The sequence below is a fragment of the Fusarium verticillioides genome, chromosome 1, assembly GCF_000149555.1.
Source record: "Fusarium verticillioides 7600 chromosome 1, whole genome shotgun sequence".
NCBI lineage: Eukaryota > Fungi > Ascomycota > Sordariomycetes > Hypocreales > Nectriaceae > Fusarium > Fusarium verticillioides.
In genome coordinates, this window is record NC_031675.1 from 5,144,911 (window position 1) to 5,171,490 (window position 26,580).

The following is a 26,580-nucleotide window of genomic DNA, read 5'->3' on the forward strand; positions in this document are numbered from 1 at the left end:
CATGCAATCTCTTGAACTAGGCAAGGCTAGTGGCATGGTGGCGTCCATTGGGGGCCATTTGCAGCCCACCCTTTGATGCTTCTTTCGTGCAATTGCGGCAGATTTTGTTTGGGAAGTTCCGACGCCGGCCGCTTCCAATCGATTCCATCATTAATGAAGGATTCACACAAACACAAAACACCAAGCATGTCGATATTCAATATCACAATAATTTCATGAACTCATTAATTATTTTACAATATTATAGTGTTGTCTTCTCAGCAATAACTGACATTGATGACTGTTGAGATATTGGCCACGTAAACACCCATTGACCAAGCCTGACCTGTCACGAGGACTATCATCAGAGGCAACTTCCACTTTAGTTAGTCTCAAGTCATGATCACTCACCGAAACTCATTATGAGACAACAACTGACCTCTGCAAAAATGTCTTTGGTGCCTAATATCGTGACAAGTTCACGTTGTCTCGTAAACTCTATCGTCTGCTTTATATAGCCTGCTTTTCCCCAAATCTCGATGGTTATTCAGTCATGCTGAAATCGGTCTGCTTGATATCAGCTTCAGTGTCGTCATAGTAAGATCCGCTGAGCCATGTAAGATGCCAGATGTTTCTATGCTCGCCTTTTGGTTGACAACGTGCAGCCGAAGGGCTCATTAGCAATCAATTCGAGTGAATTATCCATCATCCTTCTTGTCATTTGTGCGAGCTATTGGATCTCACAATGGCCAGAGATCTTGAGGAGATCCCATATGGATAGTATCATCTGGCCACTGGGGTAATTATCTCCATTTCCTAGGAAATACGGAGTAAGTCTTAGGTGAGATGACTCTGCATAGCCACAAAGTGTTGGGTTGTGGCAGCGAATGTGGCAGTGGTTGTGTCCCCAACTGTGTCAAGTCAAATTCTGCCTTGTCAAGCCCAGGGCAGCCCTACCCGTTATGAGTCCAGTCCTACACTCCACACACGCCAAAAGCTCCCTCCCAAGCCAACAATCGTAAGCGCAGAGTAGGACGGTCAGGGCAGTCCCAGCGCCAATGCCAGTGCTCAGTGGCATTCGCTTCGTACCGTCTCGTCCCGCCCGTTCCCGCTTCTTTCTATCCTTTCTTGAATGAATTAATCGCCCTCGTTCCCCCGTTGTTGGATCATCCCCTCAGCCTTCAGGCAGCGAATAACTAAACGGCTGTATGACTCGACCCCGATTCAGTCTTGTTCCTCGTGGATTTTGAGACGAGACTATACGCTATCAGCAGGCCTGTCCTGAACCTGTCCTGACCTTGGCTGAAAGCTGTCTTTTCAACCCTCCCAGGACACCCATCGTGTCCTGTCCTTCTGATGTGCCCTGTTCAGCCTCTTAAAACAGGGCTCGTTGAATGTCAAATCTGCTGCTGGTTTTGGCTTTTGTTTCTATTCCTGCATCTCCTACATTACATTCCCATCCTATCCGTACAAGCTAAGGTGTTATTGCTGCATCTAATAATACCTAGCCACAACCCACTCTTCCCCAGCTTCTATTAAACCCTTCCACTACCACTCTCTCCCCGCCTCGGTTCGCCTTGTGTCGTACTGTACTTACATTCTTGGAGTGCATCGCCTCGCAAGCGCAGCATAGAGTAGCCTGCCTGGAATTAATCACAGTCAGCCCCTCATATTACTCATACATTCATATTCATTCACAACTACATTACACTTTTCAGCCTGGCGCAACGTCAATCGTATCTCGCTACGCAACGCATCACCGTACGGATTGCTTTTCTACGTGGCAATCACACAAACTCTATCGATTACTATAGACATTCTGTTCAGCCTGCCATCCATTCGTTTGCGTTTGGTTGGTTGGCTAGCATCTGAGGTAAACTCTTGCCTGGTTCTTCTGCCTGGTCCACCCACCGCTTTACGCCTTGGTTGCTTACCAACTTCACCTATGAAGCAGAGATAGCCAAACTTATGGCAGAACCTAGGCTCGGGCTCTCTGAGGTTGTCTCAGAAGAGCGCACCGAGCCATTTTCTCAATCCGAAATTGACGCCCGCTTCAAGGGGATTGGTGTTGAAGAACCAGTCCCTACTGCTAGCTCTTCGCTTGTCTCGTTAGACGAGCTCCACGTCGAGGATCACCACCACAGGCAAGGCATCCGCATTCTATTTCGTCCCCTAGCCAACTTCCCCAAGTCGCGGTCTGTGAGCCCTGGTAGTGAAAGTTTACAGTGGCTCGCTCTCCGCGCCGAAGTGGCTTCACCAGAGCAGCCTGAGCACAAAGTTCTCGCTGTGACTCAGACCTCCAAAGATATCAAATTCACCGTCCGTATCCCCGGTGAGACTCAGGATGACTATCCAAGGCCCCCTTTGTGGTGCGAGCTATACTACGATCCCGCTAGTGACAAAGTCATCTTCTTGAACCGGTCAGACCTGCCAATTTCTCTGTCAGGAGTGTCACCGACGCCGCCGTCAAGCCCTTACAGTCCCTCGCATGTCGTCAACCCCGGATCAGCCAAGGCTCTGAGGCCTGGAACATGGCGCATTACGCTTCGAGACATGGAAGTCCTCGACTTCCGAGTACTTGAAAAGCGCCCAGTGATACTGTATCAACCACAGCAACCGTCTATTGTCGAGGATGTTCCCTCGGAGTCCAGCACCCCCACCGTGAACTCGAGCGGCAAGCGGGCCCTTTCTCCGGAGTATGACGAGAAGAGAGTGAAACGTCGTGTCTCAGACCCGAATACACCCGGTGACGACGGTGTTGTTATGTTCCTCAGGCCTTCCGCGGATCCCTTGGTTTTCTCCCTCCCAAATGGTCGCGAGAGCAAGGAGCTCTCCTCGGTGAATGGCCATCCTCTGCTGGACGCTGAAAAGGGTGAAACTGCTGCAATCTCAGGTGTCTGCGAAGTCGATGAGTACGAACTCACCAAGCGAGAGCCAATTGCCTCGACTTCCTTGTCTGCCGTGTACACAGCAACACACTCCCACGTACCGAACAACATCGTTACTGTCAAGGTACTCAAGACGCGCGTTGCCAACCCCAACGACAAGGCGCTCGTCCACGAGCGGACTGTCATCCGTCAGGCCGACATGTGGCTTCGTGAGTGTAGGGGTCAGGAAGACCTGCAGCACAAGTCAATTGTTCGTTACTATGGTGGTGATGCTCGATTCCTTTCCCTATACATGGAGCACATCGACGCAAAGGACCTGACTTCCATGCCTCGATGGAGGAATAATACCAACGATGAGTTCATTGGCGACAGAAACGATGCTGCCAGGATCTTGGGAGACATCGCCGGCGCCCTCAACTACATCCACGGTCGCAAGCTGGTGCACAACGATATCAAGCCCGCCAACATCCTCTACTCGCCAGAGAGAGGTGCGGTCCTTTGTGACTTTGGTCTCTCTACACCGGCCACTGCTACTAATTCGCCGACCGTTGGCGGAACACCGTACTACGTTCCTCCGGAATTCATTGGTCGAAAACAACGCGGTCCTGCTTCTGACGTTTGGGCACTCGGTGTCACTATGCTCTACGTGTTGCGCAAAATAACGTACCCTGACTCTCGTGCTCATCGACGACACCCGCGACCCCTTTATTGGTTGATCGCTGGGGTGAACAGTCCCAACATGCCGCACAAGCAGTATGGAAATGGTCAACCCGCTATGAAGCAGATGCGAGATTGGCTTGCCGAGATCTTCGATGCGAGAAAGAGTCTGAATCCCAAGGACCGACTCGAGCGGATCGTTATGGAGATGCTATACCCTAACCCCAACCAACGTATCACTATGGCCAAAGTGGTACAAGAGTTGAGTGTAGAACAGGCTGCTGCTCCTACGGGATGAAGGCCGTATAAGGAGTCGCAACTGTTATCAACCATATGTGAGAGGATCTCACAAGAATAATCAACTGGTCATTATCTGTCTTTTGTTTTCTGATTTCAGGACTGGAGTTTGGTGTTTCAGCGTTACATGCTGAATTTATATGAGTGCGATGGTGAGTAAACAAACTATGCCCCTGGTTTGACCAAGCTGACCAACCCAGATTGGATATACCCAGTTATTATTCTTTACGTTTTAATGTAACTCTTGTTTCTATATATTATACCATCTGCATGTTCATTTTCCTTTTCTTCAATCATGCAAGTCATCATATACGGGTCTGGAAGCATCTTTAGGGTTCCAGTGGATCAACAATAAAAGGCTCCCAGCAGCCAGCCTATACTGCAGGTTGGCAACGTCAATGGAATATTTTGTTCCGCGCATAAACAATCATAATTTTTGGAAGGCCGTGAATGTTCTATCATGACTACTGATTACACATTGAAGCAACCATGTCTCATAAGGTCATCCATCTAGAGGCCCAAGCCCATCACAAAAGCGGCAGTAAGACCCACGACAGAGGTCATAACCACCGTGCTCACACCCATTGTGCCAGCGGCGTTGTCCTTGCTGTCTCCAGAAGATGTAGAGTTGGAAGAGCTATCTTCCTCAGTTCCGTTGCCCTTCTGCTGCTTGATCTTGACGTAGTCCACATCGCCAGTTTTGTTGCTGGGACCCTTGGCATTCTCCTTGAAGCGAATATCGGCACAGTTGTACAGGGCATTGCCAGTGTCACCAACGGTAACAACCTGAATACTAGCGATGTCTCCGTCCTTGGGCTTGACATCTGAGGGAAGCTCAAGCTTGTCAATGAAGAGAGTGCCCGAGTTTGTGGCGTTGAGGAACTCTGGGGTAAGGGAGATGTTGAAGTTGGTGGAGTTCTCGCCGAGGCCGAGGTTGACGAAGACGTAGGACCATTCGTGGTGAAGATCAAGGGTGAGAGCACCACCGTCGAGGGGCCAGTCAGTGAGGTTCTTCTTGTTGAAGTCAACACGAGCACCTATTGTTCGTTAGCAGAGTATGCGATCGAACGATACGAAATGTCTTACAGGGTTGCTCCCACTGGTTGTAGCGCTCCTCGCCCTCCTCACTGAGGGTGTCCGCACGCCAAGGAGGGAAGACGAGACCGAAGTGGGCAGAGACAGCCTGGACAGTAGCCAGGCTGAGAAGAGTCTTGAAGGCCAGCATCTTGATGGTTGAGGTGACGGGTGTGTTGGGGTGGAGGAGAGGGTGAGTAACAACAAATGGAAGCACAGCAGGCGCTTCAGCTGTCTTTATATGCACAAAGCAGTACCTCAGTCATTCCAGGGTCCAGCTCATGTAACCGAGCTCTAGCTCTCTGCATCTGGAAGCTGCTCTTGACCAAGAAATTATTGACTTAGCGTGAGTCAGTTTCGCAGGGTTGTGGCTGACTTCGCGTGATAGCCACTGCTGTGTCACTGGTAGCTTTACCGTTGAAGAAGCCGGTGTCTCCCCCAGACATTCGAGGGTTGGTGTGGATTCTGGGCCGCAGGTGGCCGGTTGACAACGGCCTTTGACCAGAGCATGCTATATAGATGCATCTGCAGTGTGAACGTCGATCAATTCAGTCTATTCATGATGATACCACTACACATCCTCGTGAACTCTCTTTTTCTCTCACAATAAGCTTAGAAACAAGGTTCCGTTAAGCAAAAGATCCGGAATCTGTACATGATACTCACTTGCCTGTCATCACATAGTCTCCCAATAAGGTCAGACCATGCGGGGGATGGCTGAGAGAGAGCGAGTTTGAGATGGTAATTAACTTGCTCAAATGACCGCACCAACCCCTGTTAGGTAAGGCTGTTGTTTTTCTTTCTCAAGTTCAAACATGGATAATTAACTCAATTGATGTAGTCAACGACTCTTATTGGTGTGAATATCAGCGGTGTGAATGATGTTATGTTGGTCTAGACTTTGGTGAACTCGTGTGGTGATGGGTTGTGTTGGTGATTGTGATTGAGGTTGTCGAGGTGACACAGGGTAAGTTGTTGCATGAGAGTGAAGTTGGGTATCACAACAGCGCATGTTGGTGAACATGATGTTCAGTCTATAGCGGACAGAAAGTCTATTGTGGAGAGACCATTTCTGTAAACCTACTGTAGTCTAGCAATTGTTGATAGATATAAGGCTTCTGGTATCACTGACCCTAAGCATCATTGTCCCATGAAGTCGTAGAACATTCAAAATAGCACTAGCAATGAAGAGCTTAACTCACACGAATAAAGATAAAACAATACACAACAGTATCTGTAGATACACTCTCACAACATCCATAAGACCGCAAGTTGTTATTTTATTTCGATTGTTGCCTAATAACTAATAACTACTCGCACCATGTCGACTGTAGGTCAAGTTTGATGATTGGAATGATGGCGTCAAAAACCGTTGGACCCCTAAAGAATAGAAGCCAAAAATTCGATACAGGACCGCAGTAACAAAGCCGATCAAACCACAAGTAAAGGGCAACCCTCATCTGTCAAGATCTACGTAGTACGAAATCACATGGCCCATTAACCTCAGTTTCATGTAAGTGAGATGTTGTATTGCATCACGTGCTCGCGCGCCTCAAGGCGTTCCTGCCGATAAGGATTTTCCAACGAAAGGTATCCACTTTTCACCGATAAGATCGATGCTTCCCTGATACTTCAACATTTGACTCGTCTCCCTTCCAAAACATCAGCATCTACAATCATCAATAATGGATCCTGGAAGAAAAGCCATGATCACCGGACGGCGGTCACCTACCCGACGAGATGTGACATCCCCGAGACACGATCCAGCCAACCGAATCACCAAATCCATCAAACCAAGTGGTTCCAAGATCAACCCCAAGTACTTGACTCAAGATGAGCAATCGCGACAATTTGTTGCCGATGAGGACAAGTTCGTACTGAAGCAGTCCAAGAAGAAGGCAGACATCCGAATTCGGGAAGGCCGTGCGAAGCCCATCGATTACCTGGCATTCAACCTAAGATACATCGATACAGACCGCGATATCTTTGACGACGACGATGCTGATATCGAAATCGATGTTCCCGCACCCGGAGATGTTGTTGCCTCGCTTGATGCAGAGCAGATTGCCGAGCTGGAATCCGATATTGCCTCATACCACGTGCTCGAAACCATTGCGACCAACCGGGAATATTGGAGAGCGCTGCAGACCATCTGTAAAGATAGGAAGGCGAAATTAGATCCGCACGGCCATGAGAGAAGGGTTGTAAACAGTGTTTCAGAAGACATCGACAAGATCCTTGCTCCCAAGACGCATGACCAACTGGAGGCCTTAGAAAAGCAGATCAAGGCCAAGCTACAGTCCAACGAGGATATCGACACGGACTACTGGGAACAGTTGCTGCGAAGCCTCCGAGTGTGGAAGGCTCGTGCCAAGCTGAACCAAATATACGAGACAATCAAGGAGACTCGTCTTAGCCAACTCAAGGAGCGTGATTCAACCAAGGTGAAGGCATCGGGCCAGCCGACTTCTGCCCCCAAAGCCACATTTGGTTCTCATCCAGTCGCATCAGCTTCAGAAGAAAAGGCGTCTCCTGCAGCCGTTTCAGCCTCGATGCATGTGGGCACATCAGCCCCTCCCGGGACTGAACGCTTTTCCCAGGTTGATAATGTGGACTTCTCACAGGCAACCAAAGCACTGTATGATCGAGAGGTTGCCAGAGGCGTCGACGAGAACGAGGAGATCTTTACCAGCGAAGAGACTGTTACCGCTACTAAGCCTCAATGGGCAGACAAATATAGACCCCGGAAGCCACGCTATTTCAATCGTGTTCAAATGGGTTACGACTGGAATAAATATAACCAGACTCATTACGACCACGACAATCCGCCACCCAAGGTCGTTCAAGGTTACAAGTTTAACATATTCTATCCTGAGCTCATCGACAAGACAAAGGCACCAACCTTCAAGATCATTCGAGAACATGGCCGTAGACGCGGAGAATCATTTGCTGCTGCTGGTGAGGAGGACACGTGCCTGATACGGTTCATGGCAGGCCCTCCATACGAGGATATTGCGTTCCGCATTGTTGACCGAGAGTGGGATTATAGCGCCAAGAAGGATCGGGGCTTCAAGAGCTCCTTCGACAAGGTATGTTCATCTGGACCCCTCCACTTCACTTCACGTGGCAGGGCAGATTCTTTGCCTCTGCATTGGCCGCCCTGAGTTTGTATTGCCGATGGCTTGGCCGTTGGATGAACTGCACTTTATGTAGTCTGCGTTGGTGACAGCCTACTTGACCCATGCTACTAGACGCCATCGCCCCTCCGTTACATGCTCATGAACCCACCAAGCTAACCGTGCACACTCAACAGGGTATCTTGCAGCTGCATTTTCAGTTCAAAAAGGTATGACTTCGAAACCATATTTGTTGGTCCAGCCTGTTTGATGAGACTGACACGTTTCTCCAGATCTACTACCGGAAGTAGTTCTAGTTCCGGGATCGATCACTCACTATCTAAGTTGTGTTGGTCCTCGCCTAGCAAGAGCCAAACTGGGCCATCACCTAATGAAAAGGGGAGGAAAGCCCGCTTCTGCACCGTCCGTTCCGTTGAGATTGAGTATCGGAGAGGACAAAAAATTCCCGTTTTCACGTGGGAGAGCGGACCAATCCGCCCTGTCTGATAAGGCTTGCATCATGATTGTTGTTATTAGCTTTCGACATGTCTACGCTACCCAGGTCATGTCCATTGATACATCTGTACCACCCATCTGAGGGTTTCTAATTCGGGATTCAGAGCGGGAATTGGTAGAGAGCTAGAGTGGGCAAAGGTTGAGTCGATGCTGGAGTAGTGTCCTGCTACCTAATACCTATTCGACCATCGACCCGACCTGACCGCCCAGTTTGAGAACCTGCGCAGACCAGGCATGAATTACATCTTATGTCCCTATTCCACATCTTCCCAGCAGACAGCCCCTCAAGTCAGCAAAGATTGCTGCAGCCATGATCGAATTGATTGTCACAAGAATTGCGATGACTCTGGCATGCAAACTCGGGTCATCAGGCCTACTGCATCAGAAGGCTTCTAGAAAGCTGTCACTTGCGAGCGTTCACGGACCGGGGCGAACAGACAGCACCATACCGCTCGGGCATCTTTACGTTTATGTTTGAGTGAAATCCACGCGGAGCTTGGGCAATCGAGATGTGACAAGAGGGTTGGTTGCAGCAAACACCAGCCAGAACAGCTGCGTCAAGCCTGATGATGCCTTGAGTCCTGATTTCTAGTCGGATACCCGTCGATGAAGCTTCGAAAGATTGTTCTATGCATATTCTTTGACGCAGCGGACCGCAGAGTAGTGGTGATTTTATGCTTCAGAAAGCTTCTGACGGCTTCTCCGGCAGCTTCCATACTGATTCACAACAGCAACAGATGGATAACGGGGAGCCAAACGGGACGGGCACCCACCGATGCTTTGATTGGCGGTCTGATTGGTATACAGATTGGTGCCCCGATTCGTATCGTCTGAAATGCAAGGTGCCGTCTGAGACGCAGACTACCCGCGATAGCCCCGTTGATGAGAGTACAAGCCGGTTGAGTTACCGTCAAGTGACTTGAAGCCCGTTGGTAGCGTGTTCCTTACAAGGTGTGATGCTTCTCGGTCCCGATACATACCAGATTTGCCTGATCAGACCAGGAGGGATGTCTCAACAGAAGAGAAGGAAGATTTGACGATACGCAAAGGGGCATGCAACACAAGGTTTCTCAGGCTGAACCAACGAATATCGGCACATTTCTTGCCAGGAGCACTAGTTCTGAGGTTGCACGTCCTATTCGGGACCTTGGATCAGGGCCCTTGGACCATCTCATTCTTGATGCAATCACCCATTGCATGTAGCTCACTCATCCTTGCCTGGTTGCTCCTCTCATGTAAGTACTGAGCCTACATAGTACAATATCTGAACTCAGTTTCAAAGACCAGGACATCTGAGCGCATGCGCCTATGGCGTATGAGGTGACTGATATTGCCTGTTGAACATGGTACTCTTCCTACAGGTAGGCAGGGCTCATAGACGACGTCACTGGAGTCGAAACAAGAGAAGACAAAGGTGGCAGAGGCAGAAAGCCCAGTGGGAATTCATTTGCGCGTCCAACATCTTCTGGACTTTGGTGATGGCCACACACAAAACACAGCCAGCAAAACACAAGCACAGGCGCACATTTACAACACAAATGCATGTTAGGAGGGAGGCTTTCCGTCGGTGATCAGCTACGCCCGTGGGGTGGCTTACAGATGGCGTCCCTGTCTGTTTTCCTTGTCTGCCGCGGACCACTATGGCTTGCTAGGCGCTTGTTGGTCGGCCCTCGCCCTTTCACTTGGCACACGCCCCCCGAGCGACCTTGGCTATGGTCTTGAGGTCCTTGCCCATAAGCTTCGGCGGATGAGGGTGGATGGGAGATCTAAAAGCTAAGATTGCTAAATCTGTCAACGGGCATTTGTTTATCAACGGATCGACGTCTAAACGAAGCCGTTGTCTAAAAGCTAGCCCTGCAACTCCACGCCCTACCCCAAACGAGCGGGAGGAGCACAAGCACCCTTCGCTTCGGCATCAAATATCGCCATATTTCCTCGCCCCCGTCCTTGTCCTTGTCCCATTGTGTCTATTGTAACGTTCTGCTATCTTCCGTCCTCTCCCTCCATTCTTCAACTTGCTCATCAACATCTCTCATCACCTCGCTTCCCATTGCTTGGTACCTGAGTAAAGAAATCTCCTTGTTCCGAGAACACCATCAAACCACCCACGAGACTCATTGTACTTCCTCCCAAACAAGTGCCCTTGACTTCAACAGAGGCCTCAATGGATACACCGTTTTCTGGTGACGAGCAAGCTTCTAGCTACACGAATATTATCACGAGTCACGGTCAACAATCACCTTGCGTGTCAGAGCTCACCGGTATGGAGCCATACTATGCCCTCTCCTCGGGTCCTCAGGATCAACCATCTCATCTATCATCAACTGGTCCGCTGTCTCTAGACCCAAACCTGTCACAGCACCAGGAGGATCAACAGCAGACGTCACATCCGGCTCATGATGCGACTGTGTATGCTTCCATGACCTCAGGTTTTCCATATGCGCCTCGAAGTCATCACCCAGTCTGGCCTTCACCTCCCCCAGGACCTGACGATTATGACAACTATTCTTACCAAAGTTCCCCAAGCAGTGGCAGTGCTCCAATAAGCTGCTACAACCCATCACCCATTTCACCAAGGACGTGGTCCTCTCCAGACTTCCCTCTATCTCAACCTTCAGATCCTCTCCAACAGAATTCTTTCAAGAACCTCCGCATTTGCACACCGACATCAAACGAAGGATACCCCTTCAGAGGCCCTCGGGGCCTGACGCCTTTCTCCGGTGGCGGTATGAATCAGATTTTTGATAATGAGATTGATGGCCTCCCCCAAAACTACTCCCCAGTGACAATTCCCAGTTCATCAGCTGGAGCACTATCATGCAGCGGATCACCGCAAGAACCTCTTCTCGGGACCCCCGTGCTCATGAAAGCTAGACATGAATCACCCGCCGGCGTACCGGAGTACCGCGCGAGCTCAGAAGTGGTTCAAGAAGGCAAGGACCTTCAGGCCACAGCTGCTGGTGGCGCCAAGACAGATGAACCATACGCCAAACTGCTCTACCGAGCTCTGATGAGCGTCCCGGAGCATGCTATGACTCTTCAAGAGATTTACCAGTGGTTTCGTGATAACACTGATAAGGACATCAAGAAGGACAAGTCAGAGAAGAGACCGGGCAAAAATGCCGAAGGCTGGCAGAACAGCATCCGCCACAACCTGAGCATGAATGATGTAAGTTAGAACAGCCCCCAAGCCATACACTCTCCAGAATTTCCTGTCTCAGATCTCGTTTCCATAACCCCCCCTGCTATTACCGGGTGTAGCTTGCGGCATAAGCTGCATATGTACATGGACCAACGCTTGTTGTGTTTTCGGACGAATCATTCATGCCACAAGAGTTCGATGAAAGCTAACAGTGGATCTTGATGGTAGGCTTTTGTCAAACGAGAACACAAGCTGGGGTCAGACTCGGCGTCGAGAGCAACGGAGCAGGGTTCAGGCTCGACTAAAACTGGTGAAGCTAAGAAGGCGACGGAATGGGTGTTAGAGGATTGGGCTGTCCTCAATGGAGTTGAGAGCACAACAAAATACCGCGGCAAAAACACATCACGTCGAGGAATGGGGCGCAAGTACCATCACCACCCATACGATTACAGATTTTCACAGCGACACAGCCCAATTGCCGCCAAGGGAAGCTCAATTGTCAAGGGCGAGTTCATGACGAACGACATGAGGATGCGCGAACGTCAATACCCCCATGAAGTGAAAATGGCACCGAGGTCCCACCATATCAACTTCATCGCACCCCCTCATCCTCATCCCATGCACCGAGCGACTACGATGCCGAGCATGTATCAGTCACCGCAGCCACAGCACCGAGGCTACGAGGAGCTGATGATGCCACGGATCGACAGAATGCCCCAGCCAGTCATGAAGCAGGAGTATTCTCCAATGACACCCGACTCGAGTGGGTTTGGCTTCGTGCTTCCAGAGCCGAGCCTAGTACACGCGCATGCAGTCAACTCTAGCGCCAGCAACAGCAACGGCACTACCGCGTATACGCTGCCTAGTGGCACCCAAAGCATGTACGTTGGTTCATCTCCGTGCGAATATCCGTATGGGATGGTAGACGTCACAGGTGTCTATCAAGGCAGCGGTCACAATAGCCCTGCTGGCGCTGGCGCTGGCGCTGGTGTCAGTGCTAGTGCTGTTAGTGCTAGCGACGGAGTCAACGAACGCCTTATAGGGATCGGCCCTAACGACGTCTACAGCTGGAACGGCCAGGCACTCTGAATATGGAAATTTTCCGTCCTAAACACCCCGAGGCAAGTGTCAACCACCCATGTCACCTATTGTCAGTTCTGTTGGCGGCCGACGAGGGCCGTAGTGGTTGATTATACCAACAACGGGCTTACTGGCTGGGGAATGAAAAGGATGAGACGATACATAAGAGAGACCCGAAGACGGAAAAAAATAAAATAGCAAAAAAAGACAACAAAAACAAGAAAGAATGAAAATTGGTGTTCCTCCAGAGATATCGACCAACTTAGCCCTGCTTATCTGCACCTTTGCGCCACCACGGGAACAGCGAAAAAGAGGGGGGAAGTTTAGTGAGGGAGTGAGTGGTTCTGGAAAAAAGCAAATCAGCTTCCTATTCTTTTCATCGACTCGACGCCCTAGGATGGAAGAGAGATGGTGGCAGTTACAAGCAACAGGGGACGACGTTGTGGGCTAGACAGAAGAACCACCAACATCACCAACACAACTTTACCTCAGTTTACCTCGACTCACCTTACCCCATTCATCCTTTTACTTAACTCTACTCTCCAACTCACTAACGTTAGGCTGGACCCCACACAGACTCTGGCGGTCACGGGCGGATCACCTTGCATCCGAACACATAGACTCGCGGTCATGGGCTGAGCGCGAGACGCCGAGACTTTTGGAGCTGACTGCTATGGCATTGTCGCTCTTTTCTGCCCTCCTACCTACCTACTCACCTACCTGTCTTGACTGATCAAGAACAAGGTCAGGGCATGTTTACTTTACATCGAAACAAGTCATCGCCTTGGTAGCTCGTTCGTCGCCTTGGGCTTGGCATTACCATCTCGAAGGCGGGGGTTACAGCAGAGATGGCACTCGGTTGACAAGGTCGCATTGCATTGTGCCTCTTTTTGTCGTCTCTACTACTACCACTACAAGGAGTATTCTTACTGCGACTTGTAGGTCGCAGCGGCGCATAAAAAAGGGTACTCAAAATAGAAGGAGATTTGGACTCGGCATTGTTTTCTTTTCCTTTTCCTTTTTCACCTTGTTTTTCTTTGGGTGGCTTATCCGTTTTGATTAGACGATGCGCTCCATCTTTTGCTCCCCGAGGACCGACAAAGATGCATCATTATTTCCCTTGTTATTTTGGCTACTTGCATGCTTGCTTGCCTGGCTGGGCGGGCGATCACTGGGGTCGACGAGCGAAACGTCTTCTCCCAAAGCGTGTTAATGTATTTATTGTTTATTCATTATCATAATTAGCTCGTTATCCCCCCCATCTTGTATGTGTGTGTCAATCATGCTACTTACAAGCGCCTATTTTTCATGCCGCTTCGGGCACCAATACCAAGAGCATCCCTTGCAACCGCCTTTGTTGCTACGTGCCATCCTGAATACCAGGCAAGTCTTTGACTTGTATTGTCATTGAATTCTTTATTCACCCAGCCTTCTCTTTGTCATAAAACATGGCTGGCGGGAGTGCCTCACAATAAAGGCAAAAGGATGGAATTTGGAAAAGCGTTACGTACAGCTCGTACATTGGCATCTGTAGATCTGCGAAAAATGGCAATACAGACAATACAACTCTAAACTCAATGGTTTTGGTGTGTATATCCACTGTGAATATTGTCGAGACTTGGCCCTTACGGTGTGTACCATTCAGGTTTACGATCTTGAACGTGAAGCTGACCGGGAAGTAGTGTTGGCAACTGCCTGGGCAGCAGTAAATCGAATTCACTTTTAGTAGCAGAAGTAGAAGAAAGTTGTTGTGCGTATGTCGTCCCCATGCTGGTTGCTGTGTCCGTGACCGTCTCCCCGCTCGACCCTGTTTTTGCTTGAGGGCCCTGCCTGGCCTGGCTTCAGCTTTTTCCTAGTCTAGTGGGGGTGGGGAATAAGCAAGGTTCATGAGGCCCCCATTGTCGAGCTTGATATCGAAAAGATCATTGGTTACCGACAGTCTGGTAACCAAGCTGAGCCAACAGGAAAAGATCCGGGAGCCGCTCCCTCTTCTCTTCTCTTCATCCTAGTTCCCTGTCAAATCGTTTCGTCTGAGTTGCGCTATTCTCATCATGGAAGAAGGGCCGGGGGCTGTCGGCTACGTTGTGAGGGTTGTCATGATTGACAGGAGCCCAGACGCCAGCATTGCCTAGTTTGAAGAGTGTGCGAGCGGCTGCGCGGGGTGTGCATATCCCTGAAGAGGGAATAATTAGAGAGTAACGGAGATTGAGAGGAAATAATCTCAATACTGCAGTAGTAGCCTCATCGCACAGACGCCTCCAGATCTGAGAGAGTGGGATGGGGAGATATCGAATCTCCACTTTACTTCTGGCCTGGGATAAGCATGCATCATGCATCGACCCCGGATTCCGTTCACACCGTAGTTGGAGACCAACTGAACTGAACACAAAACCAAGTGCTTATCGGTGTCCAGGCCGGTAAGTCTCTTTGTCAAAACCGCCCTGCGCGGGCCGTTGCTCTGCGCTCCCCGCTGCCATTCACACTCCCTCTACAATGCTTCAGACACGGCAAAGAAGCACTGTAGAAAACAAGTGCAACGTCCGCCGAGTATTATTAGATTTGGGCTGGATTGGACTGCGCTTACAGTACATCAACGTCAGCCATACTCTCAACAGCTAAGTGTTTAGCACCAAGACGTTGATTCGGGGTCTGCAACAATAGACGAGAGAGCGATCTGTTTTGCCAAGCCTCATCTGGTGTCTCACATGATCGCCCGTCTCTTGCTTCGGGCTTCTCTTTTCTCCCTAACATCCTTGTAATCGTCTCTCAGAGTTAGGGTCCCCTTTCTGGGTCCTCTGGTCCTGTCCTTTGCCAGCAGAGCCAATTTCATACCCAGTTTTTCAGCTGAATTTAGCCATGGATGAATAGATAGATGGGCGGATGGATGGATAGCTAGCTGGTTGTGTGGGGCCTTAGGCATCTCAAGTCCAAGCAATGTTGAGACTTTTTGTCGATTGCGGGCTCATATCTCAGGCGCTGAGAACCAACACGCTCCAAAAGTCTGGCCTGTAACTAAGGATTGGATGCAACTTGCCATTGCGCAGTACTGTCTGCATTGCTGTGCTGTGCTGTGCTGTGCTGTATATGGTATAGGAGGAATGAATGGGAAAGTCTCAATGGCACAGGAAAAAGAAACTTCGTCGCGAGGCGAGGCTCAAAAAATGCCCCATTGCTACAATGGACATCAAGAACCCACGGCCTCTCGTCTTTTCTCGGCCTTTGCATTAAGCTTGACGATAGCGGCCGCTGGCATTGCATCACTCATCCCTGACAGCTCAGTTGCCTCAACCACCAACCAGGAACGGGCCGGCATGGTCGTCATCGATGAGAGAGAACTAGTCTTTCTGGCCAAGCCCGTGCTGTCGTCGTCTTCATCAACTAGACCCTTTGGAAGCTCTAACTTGCTTCCACGAGTGGCCGAGCATCAAAACTCGAATAGGCAAGAAAAAGCAAAACGCCCCTGCGTTTGTTACGTATGCCGATATGCTTCAACGTTTGAAGAGAGGGCGCTAATAATAAGCTAGCTTTGACGCCAGCAATGACAATAGGAACATGGCGTTCTGCACCAACTATGGCTGGCGATGAAAGGACTAGCGGGGCTGGGCATACACGCTCTAGTGTCATGGTGTCTTCTGCAGCTTCACTAGAGAGAGGGAAATCACCGATATGGCATTTCTCTGGCCTTCCTCACAGACCCCAGCCGATGCAATGCAGGTTGAGACAAGGAGATCACGAGTGGGGGAAAGAATTAGCGTATGCGTGTGTGTATTTTTGTTGGCCCTGAAGCCTCGCCCATCCATATCTAAGCTTGTTATTGTCAGGCCATGGCATAGTTCGTCCTTATAGCCAAAAGCGGGACAAGGCCTGTACTGTAAAGTACGTAGTCATAAAATTGAATTGACTGAGCCCGTTCACACTGTAGGTACTCCCAATAGCTCATAGCGGCCTTGAGAGTTCAAGCAGGACCCTGTCAAGCTCGTGATCTGCTGGCACATAACACTACATCTCTGTGGTGCAGTCAGTGAGGAGTAGCTGCGTCCACACCTCCTCAGACGCCTGGGGATGGTTTGCAAGCTCTCCGCTACGTAGCCTTGAGCATGAGATAGATATTCAATCCTCATACTCATCAGCAACGCACCCTGATCCTCTGAGACGATCTTGTTCCAAAAGAGAGCAAAGCGTGGTCGTTTGCGCCCTGAAAAGCCACCAACAATGCATACCAGCAGTATCTCGTGCCAAAGAGATGGTAGTCGCATAACTCTGCAGTCCTAATTAGTTCAGAAACCTATTGTCACCAACGTCGCATCTGCCAATTGCTCACAGTTGAAGTGGTTTGACATGCACTTCTTCAGTTTTGGACTTAATTGCCCCGTCCACGAACCCCTCTCAAGTCCTCAACAAGAGCAGAACAACGAATCACGGGCCACGAATGATACTGAGTTGGCTATTGTGTGAAGGCACCAAAGACCAAAAATATAAGTGTCGCAGTGGAACGATGGGCAAAATCGCTGCAAACGACCAAGACACCAAGAGGGCTGTGACTTGTGAGACTTGTCTCACATCAATGTGACTGGGGAACCTGGTTCATCAAGGGCATGATCCTAGGTACATAGCCGGCTAATCGTCGATCTTGGTTCCGCTGTGCCATGCTCCATCCAGTTTGATCGAGACACATCAATTGGCGGACGCAGTTTCCGCAACCCGGTACCTGGTACGATTCATCAAGCATTTGCAGCCACCTGATCCACTATCGAGATAATTACGATCTGGGGAGATTTACTTTCCAGATCGCGACAACGATTCGGGCTGAGCCAACACCTCCAACTCATGTGCCCTGTCAGGCTCTTGGGTAATGATTTGATCGCTGGAAATAGTCGTTGAGCCACTTTCGAAGCCAAAGGGAACAATTGAAGAGTCAAGACATCGTTGGAGACTCATCCATTCTGACTCAAGACTCTCCATTTGTTATCGTTATCTCTGTGAGCCGGAAGTATTCCGAGTAAGGCTGCGCTTAGTGTAGCTATCGCGATTGCAACGGCAGCTAGGGTAATAATGGCTTATCCTGAAGACACGGTTGCTCTCAGAAGTGTCAGCGACCTGGCATCCTATCAGCCCTGCTGATATTAGAGCTAGCTCGTTACAGCTTATCCATCATTGAGATCATCGTAGCTGTTCTCACTCTCTTCTTCACTTTCTTCACAATATCAAGTAACGTCCCCCACCCAAAGACAGGCCACCCCTACAGACTGGCCACCTTTTCCCACTACTTTCCTAAAACTTTAAATCTCTGAAATAAATCTATATATTAATAATAAAATTATACTAAAAATAGTATTATATATATTATTAGCTATATTATTAAGAAAAAAATACTATATAATTCTATTTTAACTGTATAAAATTAGAGAATTTTTAAAGTAAGTTAAACTTATATTGTTAAAGAATTACTAGTATTTACTAAGAAATTCTTAACAGTTTAAAATCTTCTCTATAAAATTTAAAAAAATACTTAAAAAATCTAATTTTTAATCTTATATATATAAAAACTTAAAATAATTTAATTTTTATTTTTATAAAGTAATATTACTTAACTAGCTTATATAATATATATTTTAAATATTCTTATATTAAAATTATATAAAAATAAGGGTTTATATAGTAAATAAGTTATATAAATAGTGAAACTTATTATTATAGTAATTTTAATTTTATAATAAAATTAATTTAATTAATAGTAACTTTATATCTATTTTTTAGAATTTAATATTTTATTTTAAAAAAACCTTAATATTTAATAATATTAAACTTTTAAATTAAAATTAAAATTAATAAAAAATATATACTATAATATAATATTTTAAGATTTTATAAGATTTTATAACTATTATATAATAAAGAGCTTATTATAATAGTATTTTTATTTAATTAATTATAAGACTTATTTAAAACTTATTCTCTTAACTACTATATAGATTTTATATAAGATTATAAATAAATTACTTTTAAAGTATATATATTAATAGATATATAATAAATGCTTTTTTTAGCTTATATAAGCTTATATAACCTTTATTATAAAATCTTTTATTTTTCTTATCTGTTAGTGTAAGGTGGCCAGTCTGTAGGGGTGGCCTGTCTTTGGGTGGGGGACGTTAGCGCTTATCGCAAGGACCAGCTTCTGATCTTTTGGCTTCAATGATCGGGGTGTGCATCGCTGATCCTTGTAAAAAGACCCTTGCCATAATGAATTTCGTAATGCCACACTGGCATGGTCTACGCAGCTCTCCACGTTCAGCATGTGTTCTCGTTGGTTGCGCGTAGGCACACTCCTAGAGGCGTTTCTTGGCTGTTGCGCTAGCCCATGAGCCTGAGCAAGGATCCACTGCCTCATGTCCACAAGCACCTCAAAGTGAGTGCCACAATCTCGTCTGTTTGATGCATTACCGTTATGTGCGACGACCGCGTGACAGATGGCGTATGAGCTCCATATTATACCCAATGGTTTAGCGGAAGGGTGCTGGAGATGACCCCTCAGTCGCAACACAATGTATTGATATCTCTCCAATGAGTTCGAGTCAACTCGACACACCATGACTGAACGTGGCGGTTTTTCAAGTGTGGTGCCCTGGAGGTTGAAGGAGTGTCTTCAGCGCCTCCCAGCCGTACACCATAGAGCGCCTCTTCAAGCCTTGATCATACGATTCTTGTGATTTTGCATATTGAGAATTGCTGCCTTGCAAGTGACCACGTCCTCGTGCTTTCATGTCAAAAATAGCTTCTGAATCTCGAGAGACGGTGCCAACGTTTGCTGGGATCTTGGTTGATCAACGATCTGGAGGGAATTTCATTGACCTCTGTTGAGTCGTGAATGGGTTTACTGCGCTTCAGCATGAAAACTGCAGACATTTGTGATGTTAATGAATGCCAGATGAATAGCAATGGCATGTGAGTAGACGGCGAAACAACCAGGATAATCAACATAGAGGCGATAGATAGGGGTGTTTATCATGGCTTCTGCTGAATCAGTCTTCCTCGGTGTTCACAGCATGAACTTGTGAGGTTGCATCGATGGCGCCCTGTGCGGCCGGATAGGCGCAGTGCATGCTCATGTTATACATAATTCGTAAATGAAGTTTTCAAAACACCCATCTGCTGATTCTCGATCAATGTTGAACTGCCACAAGATGTAGAGCCTTGAGTCAGATGCTTGAAGTGATCTCCAACGTCTGATGAGGACACCTTCTTGGAATGAGCCAGTACATGAAGACACCTGTCTTTCTAGATAGTGTTGATCGCCCATTCATTTTGAGAAGATCGTATTGCCAATGCATCAATATTAGTTTATTCTTCAAGGACATATCATGAATTGCCATCATCGACATTGCGTTGTCCGTATGTATTGTACCGGAAGATGTTAACAGTAAATCGCCCAGCGGTTGAACCTGCAACTCCGAGTTGGAAATATGGAATCAAAATCTTCGTTTCTTCTTCGCGGGACCAGCAGCAGCTTTCTTCTCGAGCTCCTTTTTTAGTTCCTCTCGCCTTCGGTCCGCCCTTTCCTGCGAGGTCTCCCTGGGCCTAGACTCTTCTGTGACCTCCCTGGTAGTGGTACGACTCCTTCGATTGTCTTCGTTTGCCGTATTCGTTGCTTCATTTGTGTTGTCCTTGTGCTTTCCAATGGCACCTAACTTCTTGGACTGACGATGAGAAACTGCTGTCGTGCTAGGCTCGCCCATTTCCGGATTAAGGGTTACTGGCCGTTCTTCAATTAGGCGCTTCGTCTTGTTGCCTCCTATACGTCCAAGGCCGCTTCTATTTGCGGCTGGCCGTGGTGGTGATGGAGTTGAAGGACCCGGTTTCTCGACCCCAGCAGTAGCTGTTTTATTATCATCCTCTGACTCGGATGCTGTCTCCGAATCATCGTGTTGTTGGCTCAATGACTTTTTCTGACCCTGAGACTGTACAGGAATGGGGGACAGAGGTGGAGTGGACTGCTTCTTTCTACCGAGTGCTCCTATCTTACGAACTGATTTGTTCGGTCTGCGTGTGCCAGGACTTGGTGATACACTGCCTGCCGAAGCTATGGATTCCCCCTCTGTCGACGCATCATCAGCGAAGGGTGTTTTCGTAGCATGCGTTGATTTGCCCTTGGCCAGTAGGTGTGGGGGTGTAGACTGAACTTGGAAGTCATCATCATCTTGCTCGATATGTGCTTTTTCGGAGTCTTGGGGAGTCGGAAATTTGTCCTTCGCAACAGCCGCTTTGTACTGGGGTGGATGTGCGACAGAGGACGCGCCCTTGAAATCTTGCCACCACTGGTCCAACCGAGGGGACTCAACGCTATCAGTTATAGGCTCGAACTGTAGCCCTCCCTTCTCGAATACGCGTTGTACTAAGGACCCGGCGTCGTTCGGGCAGTCCTCATCGTACGAAAGACCAGACTTCCAGCGCCGACGGTCAAAAGGAGCAAGGCCAGGCACTTTCTCTGCTGCCGCAACTCTAGAGATCTTCTTCTTCCCAGACAAAGCATTAAAGACATGCTCCATACCTGTACCCACGGCTTCCAACTTGTCCACGAGCTTATTGAGAACTGCATCTTTGTTACCCAAAGATCGAGTCAAAAATTCGATTTCAACATCCTTTGCGTGATGTGCCTGAATTAAAGGCAGCACAAGATGCGTAGCGATGCTGGAGGGCGACAGCTTCTTCAAATACATGGGCCACCTGAGCGGCAGTAATCCAGGTATTTCATAGGTGATGTTCAAGACGAGGTCATCTTCACCCGCATCAGACCGGGAATCGCGATCTAGACGGATGCTCGCCTCATTATGTCCTGGTTGAGAAACATCTAGAGCGGTATTGAGGCAGCCCAATAGTTTGGCCATGTTATCAGGTGTATCGCTAGGGTCGATACTAGTGTTCTCGTTCCAACCTCTCATAAAGATCGCCTTACGATCAAGTGATTCAGACCACATATTGGCCATGTCAGTTACTTGAACAGCATAGGCCGAGGTGTCTGTTTGGAATGACACCAATAATACCGGGAGATCTGGAGTAGAACCAAGCGGAAGGGTCCGCCAAGACTTGTTTTGTGACATATTTGATGCAGAAATCGACGTCAAGGTCGACCTGATGATGAGGAGCCACCAGAAGAAACAGTCGATAGGGATACCAGAAAGTGCCTCGAGTAATTGCGAAGTCGTGTCCTTCCCGTAGGAGGTGAAAAATAAAACCGAAGGTCTGTCAGGAGCTTCTGACCAACGTGATAGATATTGATGCTTCTAGGACAGTCTAAGTAAGACAAACCGGTGCTACACGACTTCGATCCCCGGGGACTGAGGCGAATGCCCGAGGATAATGTGCCCTTACCACGCAGGAATCAAGTCTGATGTGAAGTCACAACTTCTTCCGACCAACCGTATTCGATAACAGTGCCTTGGAGTGAAGTGGTACAAGTTCATATGAGCGGGTAGATAGTCAGGGCAGGAGCCGGCTTAGGCAGTATGATCGTATCACGATGCACTGCCTTGTGCGAAAGAAGAGATCGTTTCCCGATACCTGGTTGAATAGTCAGTTTTGAGAGAAGTTGTAAATGTTTTTTTTTTTCCCAAGCGTCGTGATATTGGTGTTGGTAGTGTAGACGTGGTTAAGGTCAAGCGCGGTGACGAGTAGACGCGTGAGGTTTACGCGCACAGGCACCCATCGCCTAGGTACCGCTCCTGCCTGTAAAAGTAGGTAATCAGCCAATCACAAAACTGAAGAGTGAAGAGAACGAAGGCACCTGAGGTGCAACATCAGCCCTGACCAGGGCCAGTTGCTGACTTCCTCCTGTCAACAATATTGACGGTAAGAGTTAGGTACTAAGGTAATGAGTATTTGGGCCTGAAATACGGAGTAGGTGACTTTGAAACCAAACATCAAGCACCATTTACCGGTTTGAAGCCCGGGCTTTAACCAATCACGATACATAAAAACTCACTTCACAGCGGTATTCACACGGTCATATAGCACCCAAATCACCAAATAAAGTACAGCCAGAAGACAAAAAACCGCTATGCATACCTAAACAACACCGTCCGCTTCTCCCGGCACTCAAATTAAGAAGCACGAGCTTGAGAATGCTTCAGTCACCGCCAGCCAATCAGGGATCTGGAACAGTCACTAAACATCCGAGATCTATGAATCTCAGATCTGCCTGGTGTAAGCTTCGATCGCCAGGGACCATATGACGTACTTCAAATCGAGGCTCCATGCTTTTCAACAGCCACAATAGCACTACCGTGGCAGCAAAACAATGGGGAGTTTGAATTAGATTAAATTAAGGGAGGCCTGAAGTTTCCTCTTTCTTAATCAGTAGACAAACGGGACCGGATCTGTCAATTTCTGTGTACCTTCCATATGTCACTGTTAAGACTTTGCATTCATCTATCACCACTAAGAGCCTGGCGATATTCTTTCATACCAGACCGCGTTCAACTTGCAAGAAGCACGACGATATTTCACCCCGCAAGATTCACTACAATGCCTCCCAAGAGAGCCAAACGCGAGTCTTCATCGCCTCCAGCCAAAAAGGCAAAGACTTCTAAAACAAACGGTTCCAGCGCATCAGATGCTTTGCGCCAACCTCATCACAAGGCTGGAGAAGCCGAAGAGAATGGAATCGCGATCCGGAAATTTTACCCTCCAGAGATGAGCAATGCGAGAGCTCGCGCCTATAACGACAATGAGCTTCCACGGCCAATCGAGGTACTCATCAGTGCCCTGGAGGATACAGCGCAGGAGCGCAAGAGCACCGATGTGAAGAAAGCCGTCGTCCATTGGTTCAAGATGGATTTGCGACTATCCGACAACAGAGCCTTGGCTCTGGCCAGTGATAAGGCGAAAGAAGCAGGAGTTCCTCTGATTGCGATGTATATCATCAGCCCCCAAGACTATGAGGCTCACCTGAGGTCACCAGTTCGTATCGATTTCATGCTCCGAACTCTGGAAGTCATCAAGCATGACCTTGCACAGCTCGATATCCCTTTGTACGTGGAAACGGTTGAAAAGAGGAAGCGTGTTCCCGACCGGATCTTGGAGCTAATGGACGAATGGGGCGCCAGCCATTTATACGCCAATATGGAATATGAAGTTGACGAATTGAGGCGCGAGGCCTCCATGATCAGGGACTTTGCAGAGAATGGCAAGGCATTCGAAGTCGTCCATGATACTTGCGTCGTCCCCCCAGGAGAACTCCACAGTGGCGCTGGGAAGCAGTACGCAGTGTACACTCCATGGTATAGGTCATGGGTTGCTCACATTCATGAGAATCTTGATCTTCTAGATTTATACGAACCACCTGAGAAGAACCCTAGCAGTGCGCGAAAGGACTTTGCGAAACTTTTCAATGTTGAAATTCCGGACGCCCCCGAAAGCAAACGGCTTGATGGCGAAGAAAAGGAGCGATTGCGGTCGCTTTGGCCATGTGGAGAGCACGAGGCGAAGAAGCGTCTAGACAAGTTCTGTGAAGAGATGATCGGCAACTACCAGAAGAAGAGAAATATCCCAGCTGAGGCTGGTACTTCTTCTATATCGGTACATCTGGCGTCTGGGACGATCAGTGCTCGAACATGTGTACGGACCGCACGTGATAGAAACAAGACGAAGAAACTGAACGGTGGTAATGAAGGTATCCAAACCTGGATCAGCGAGGTTGCGTGGCGAGACTTTTATAAGCACGTTTTGGTCCATTGGCCCTATGTCTGGTAAGTGAAGTAAATGAAAGCATCTCATAAATTTGACTGACAGGAGCAGCATGAACAAGCCTTTCAAGCCCGAATACTCAAACATCTCATGGTCATACGACAACGATCATTTTGCCGCTTGGTGCGAGGGAAGAACGGGCTTTCCCATCGTCGATGCCGCGATGAGACAGCTAAACCATTTGGGTTACATGCACAACCGCTGTCGTATGATTGTCGCTTGTTTTCTGGCAAAGGATCTTTTGCTAGACTGGTAAGCTACCTAAGTAAAAGCATTGATGTTTGGGTCGCGTTTCTAACTTCTTCGCAGGCGAAAAGGCGAAAGGTACTTCATGGAACATCTTGTCGACGGTGACTTTGCTTCAAATAATGGTGGATGGGGTTTCAGCGCCAGTGTTGGTGTTGACCCTCAACCTTACTTCCGCATCTTCAACCCCTTGCTGCAGAGCGAGAAGTTTGACCCCGATGGTGATTACATCCGCAAATGGGTTCCCGAGCTGAAGGATCTTGACAGCAAGGCTATCCATGATCCATACAATCGAGGCGCTGGACCCAAAGCCAAAAAGAATGGCTATCCTGCGCCGATTGTTACGCATAAGGACTGTCGGGAGCGAGCGTTAGCAGCATACAAGGAGGGCCTTGCGAGTGGCGAGTGATGTACTGTGATGCTTTCAAATAATTGACTAATAGTAGTGGCCGGTTCATTTGGAAATGTATGAATTTGTTCGTTAGTTGGATAGCATACATGTATTAATGCCCTAGTGGTTCGGTTTGTTTCGAAGAACTCTACTGCCTGCTATTGGCATATAATTCAAACTGATCATGAGAATCTACAAGCCTGGATTCAGTCAAATTCTAGCTAGTGACGTCGATTTCATGCCCAGTGGTACTCCACTTCTGTGTTTCCTCGCAACTGAACCACCCACCAGAAGCTGAGCCTCAAGGAAAGAGAAGAGCTAAGATCAGCTCGTTCTCTGGCCCTTGGGCTTGAAAATGTCACCGTTAACGTATGGGCATCTCAGTAGTCCTCCTTGGCTGCCTCGTGTGGGATCGATGTAAACCGAGTCCGACCTTTGTGATCTTGGATGGAGGTTATGGAACAGCACTTGGTCTACGATTGCACGTGAGATTAGGATAGTCACAAGTTGAAAAGTTCATGTTAGACCCGTATCTGTACCATAGCAAACGACTTGAGCGCTACGGCTTTTTCAAGGCCTAGTCAATCAATCTGCGGCACGGAGACTATCAAAGTAGCCCCAGAATCCTCGGAGTGGTTTGACCTGAGAAGTCTGTCCGAGGAGACTTCGCTAGCCGGATGTCGGAGCATAACCAGTTCATCACATCTTCAAACACATATTCGGGATATCGTAATGTTGTCTCAAAATCGAGCCGAACGCCTCGAAGTGGATTTGCTAGATGCAGCCAACCCTAGTTTCTTTCACCCATTGCCTTCGTGCCCGGACCCAAAACCCTGTAGTCCATTCGTATCAGACTCCCATGTCGAGGAATCTCAGGACCAGTTGTCGAGTAACTTTTTCCCCACAGATTGAAATCCTTTATCGCTGTCCGCTCCAGACGCTCTTGAGGAGACCGTCGCGCTGGGCCAGTCGGTTGAGGGAGTCGTCGCTCTCGCCCATGGCTCGGACGAAACCGCAGAGGGCGTAGACGTGGTTCTCGCCCTGGATGGCACGGCCGTTCTCGTCAACCTTGGCGATGGAGATCTGGACAGAGCCGTGATCCTTGGCCTTGATGATGCGGTTGGTGGCGCTGCACTTGCGGGGGACGTAACTGGTGATGCCGTATCAGTATCATGAATTGTGCCTTCGCGCGGCCATATCGAAATGTCCTAATGGAAGTCTTACAGGTCCACAATCTCGCCGCGGTCGTTCTCCATTTTGGCTGGTTTGAAGAAGGTGGTTTTGGGTGATCTTGAGAGGTTGTGTCGACGAGAGGTAAGAAGGAAGATGAGTAGTAATTTCTCAATAATCTTTGATTGTGGGTGTGGAGCAAATCCCGGCCCTACCTTCCTCGGACGCCTGTGGGGTGGGTCCCAAGTCTAAGTGTATCACGTGGAACATCAGGTGACAGCG

General features: G+C 48.4%; 8 protein-coding genes across 13 annotated transcripts; 4 read left to right on the forward strand and 4 right to left on the reverse strand.

Annotated features, from left to right (window-relative positions):
- The first annotated feature begins 492 nt into the window (after nucleotides 1-492).
- FVEG_00387 (STE protein kinase) lies at nucleotides 493-4,271 on the forward strand. 5 transcript variants are annotated; one of them, XM_018886843.1, is made up of 3 exons: nucleotides 493-1,852; nucleotides 1,934-3,973; nucleotides 4,022-4,271. In XM_018886843.1, exon 2 carries the CDS (start codon nucleotides 1,948-1,950, stop codon nucleotides 3,820-3,822), a length of 1,875 nt encoding a protein of 624 aa, XP_018742490.1. In that variant the 5' UTR covers nucleotides 493-1,852; nucleotides 1,934-1,947; the 3' UTR covers nucleotides 3,823-3,973; nucleotides 4,022-4,271. The 5 variants fall into 5 exon arrangements, with proteins under 5 accessions (XP_018742490.1, XP_018742491.1, XP_018742487.1 ...); XM_018886844.1 differs by having other exon boundaries at nucleotides 1,931-3,973; nucleotides 4,022-4,240; XM_018886840.1 differs by having other exon boundaries at nucleotides 493-3,973; nucleotides 4,022-4,270.
- Nucleotides 3,872-5,494, reverse strand: FVEG_00386 (hypothetical protein). Its single transcript, XM_018886839.1, has 2 exons — nucleotides 4,908-5,494; nucleotides 3,872-4,858 (listed from the first exon to the last, which is right to left on the reverse strand). The coding sequence occupies exons 1-2, from the start codon at nucleotides 5,044-5,046 to the stop codon at nucleotides 4,332-4,334; spliced, it is 666 nt and encodes a 221-aa protein (XP_018742486.1). The 5' UTR covers nucleotides 5,047-5,494; the 3' UTR covers nucleotides 3,872-4,331.
- A 1,013-nt stretch (nucleotides 5,495-6,507) lies between these two features.
- Nucleotides 6,508-8,322, forward strand: FVEG_00385 (hypothetical protein; the record flags this gene model as incomplete). The annotated part of the gene is made up of 3 exons (XM_018886838.1): nucleotides 6,508-7,984; nucleotides 8,209-8,241; nucleotides 8,305-8,322. The coding sequence occupies exons 1-3, from the start codon at nucleotides 6,581-6,583 to the stop codon at nucleotides 8,320-8,322; spliced, it is 1,455 nt and encodes a 484-aa protein (XP_018742485.1). The 5' UTR covers nucleotides 6,508-6,580.
- Nucleotides 8,323-10,661: 2,339 nt separating this feature from the next.
- On the forward strand, nucleotides 10,662-12,758 carry FVEG_00384 (hypothetical protein; the record flags this gene model as incomplete). Its single annotated transcript, XM_018886837.1, has 2 exons — nucleotides 10,662-11,696; nucleotides 11,898-12,758. Exons 1-2 carry the CDS (start codon nucleotides 10,692-10,694, stop codon nucleotides 12,756-12,758), a joined length of 1,866 nt encoding a protein of 621 aa, XP_018742484.1. The 5' UTR covers nucleotides 10,662-10,691.
- A 3,730-nt stretch (nucleotides 12,759-16,488) lies between these two features.
- Nucleotides 16,489-17,291, reverse strand: FVEG_14650 (hypothetical protein). Its single transcript, XM_018903595.1, has 2 exons — nucleotides 17,071-17,291; nucleotides 16,489-17,009 (listed from the first exon to the last, which is right to left on the reverse strand). The coding sequence occupies exon 2, from the start codon at nucleotides 17,003-17,005 to the stop codon at nucleotides 16,661-16,663; it is 345 nt and encodes a 114-aa protein (XP_018742483.1). The 5' UTR covers nucleotides 17,006-17,009; nucleotides 17,071-17,291; the 3' UTR covers nucleotides 16,489-16,660.
- A 2,708-nt stretch (nucleotides 17,292-19,999) lies between these two features.
- Nucleotides 20,000-22,466, reverse strand: FVEG_00383 (hypothetical protein). 2 transcript variants are annotated; one of them, XM_018886836.1, is made up of 2 exons: nucleotides 22,119-22,466; nucleotides 20,000-22,027 (listed from the first exon to the last, which is right to left on the reverse strand). In XM_018886836.1, exon 2 carries the CDS (start codon nucleotides 21,845-21,847, stop codon nucleotides 20,219-20,221), a length of 1,629 nt encoding a protein of 542 aa, XP_018742482.1. In that variant the 5' UTR covers nucleotides 21,848-22,027; nucleotides 22,119-22,466; the 3' UTR covers nucleotides 20,000-20,218. The 2 variants fall into 2 exon arrangements, with proteins under 2 accessions (XP_018742482.1, XP_018742481.1); XM_018886835.1 differs by having other exon boundaries at nucleotides 20,000-22,030.
- Nucleotides 22,467-23,108: 642 nt separating this feature from the next.
- On the forward strand, nucleotides 23,109-25,325 carry FVEG_00382 (deoxyribodipyrimidine photo-lyase). Its single transcript, XM_018886834.1, has 3 exons — nucleotides 23,109-24,493; nucleotides 24,543-24,743; nucleotides 24,801-25,325. The coding sequence occupies exons 1-3, from the start codon at nucleotides 23,148-23,150 to the stop codon at nucleotides 25,144-25,146; spliced, it is 1,893 nt and encodes a 630-aa protein (XP_018742480.1). The 5' UTR covers nucleotides 23,109-23,147; the 3' UTR covers nucleotides 25,147-25,325.
- On the reverse strand, nucleotides 25,221-26,532 carry FVEG_00381 (40S ribosomal protein S21). Its single transcript, XM_018886833.1, has 2 exons — nucleotides 26,353-26,532; nucleotides 25,221-26,278 (listed from the first exon to the last, which is right to left on the reverse strand). Exons 1-2 carry the CDS (start codon nucleotides 26,382-26,384, stop codon nucleotides 26,047-26,049), a joined length of 264 nt encoding a protein of 87 aa, XP_018742479.1. The 5' UTR covers nucleotides 26,385-26,532; the 3' UTR covers nucleotides 25,221-26,046.
- Nucleotides 26,533-26,580: the final 48 nt, after the last annotated feature.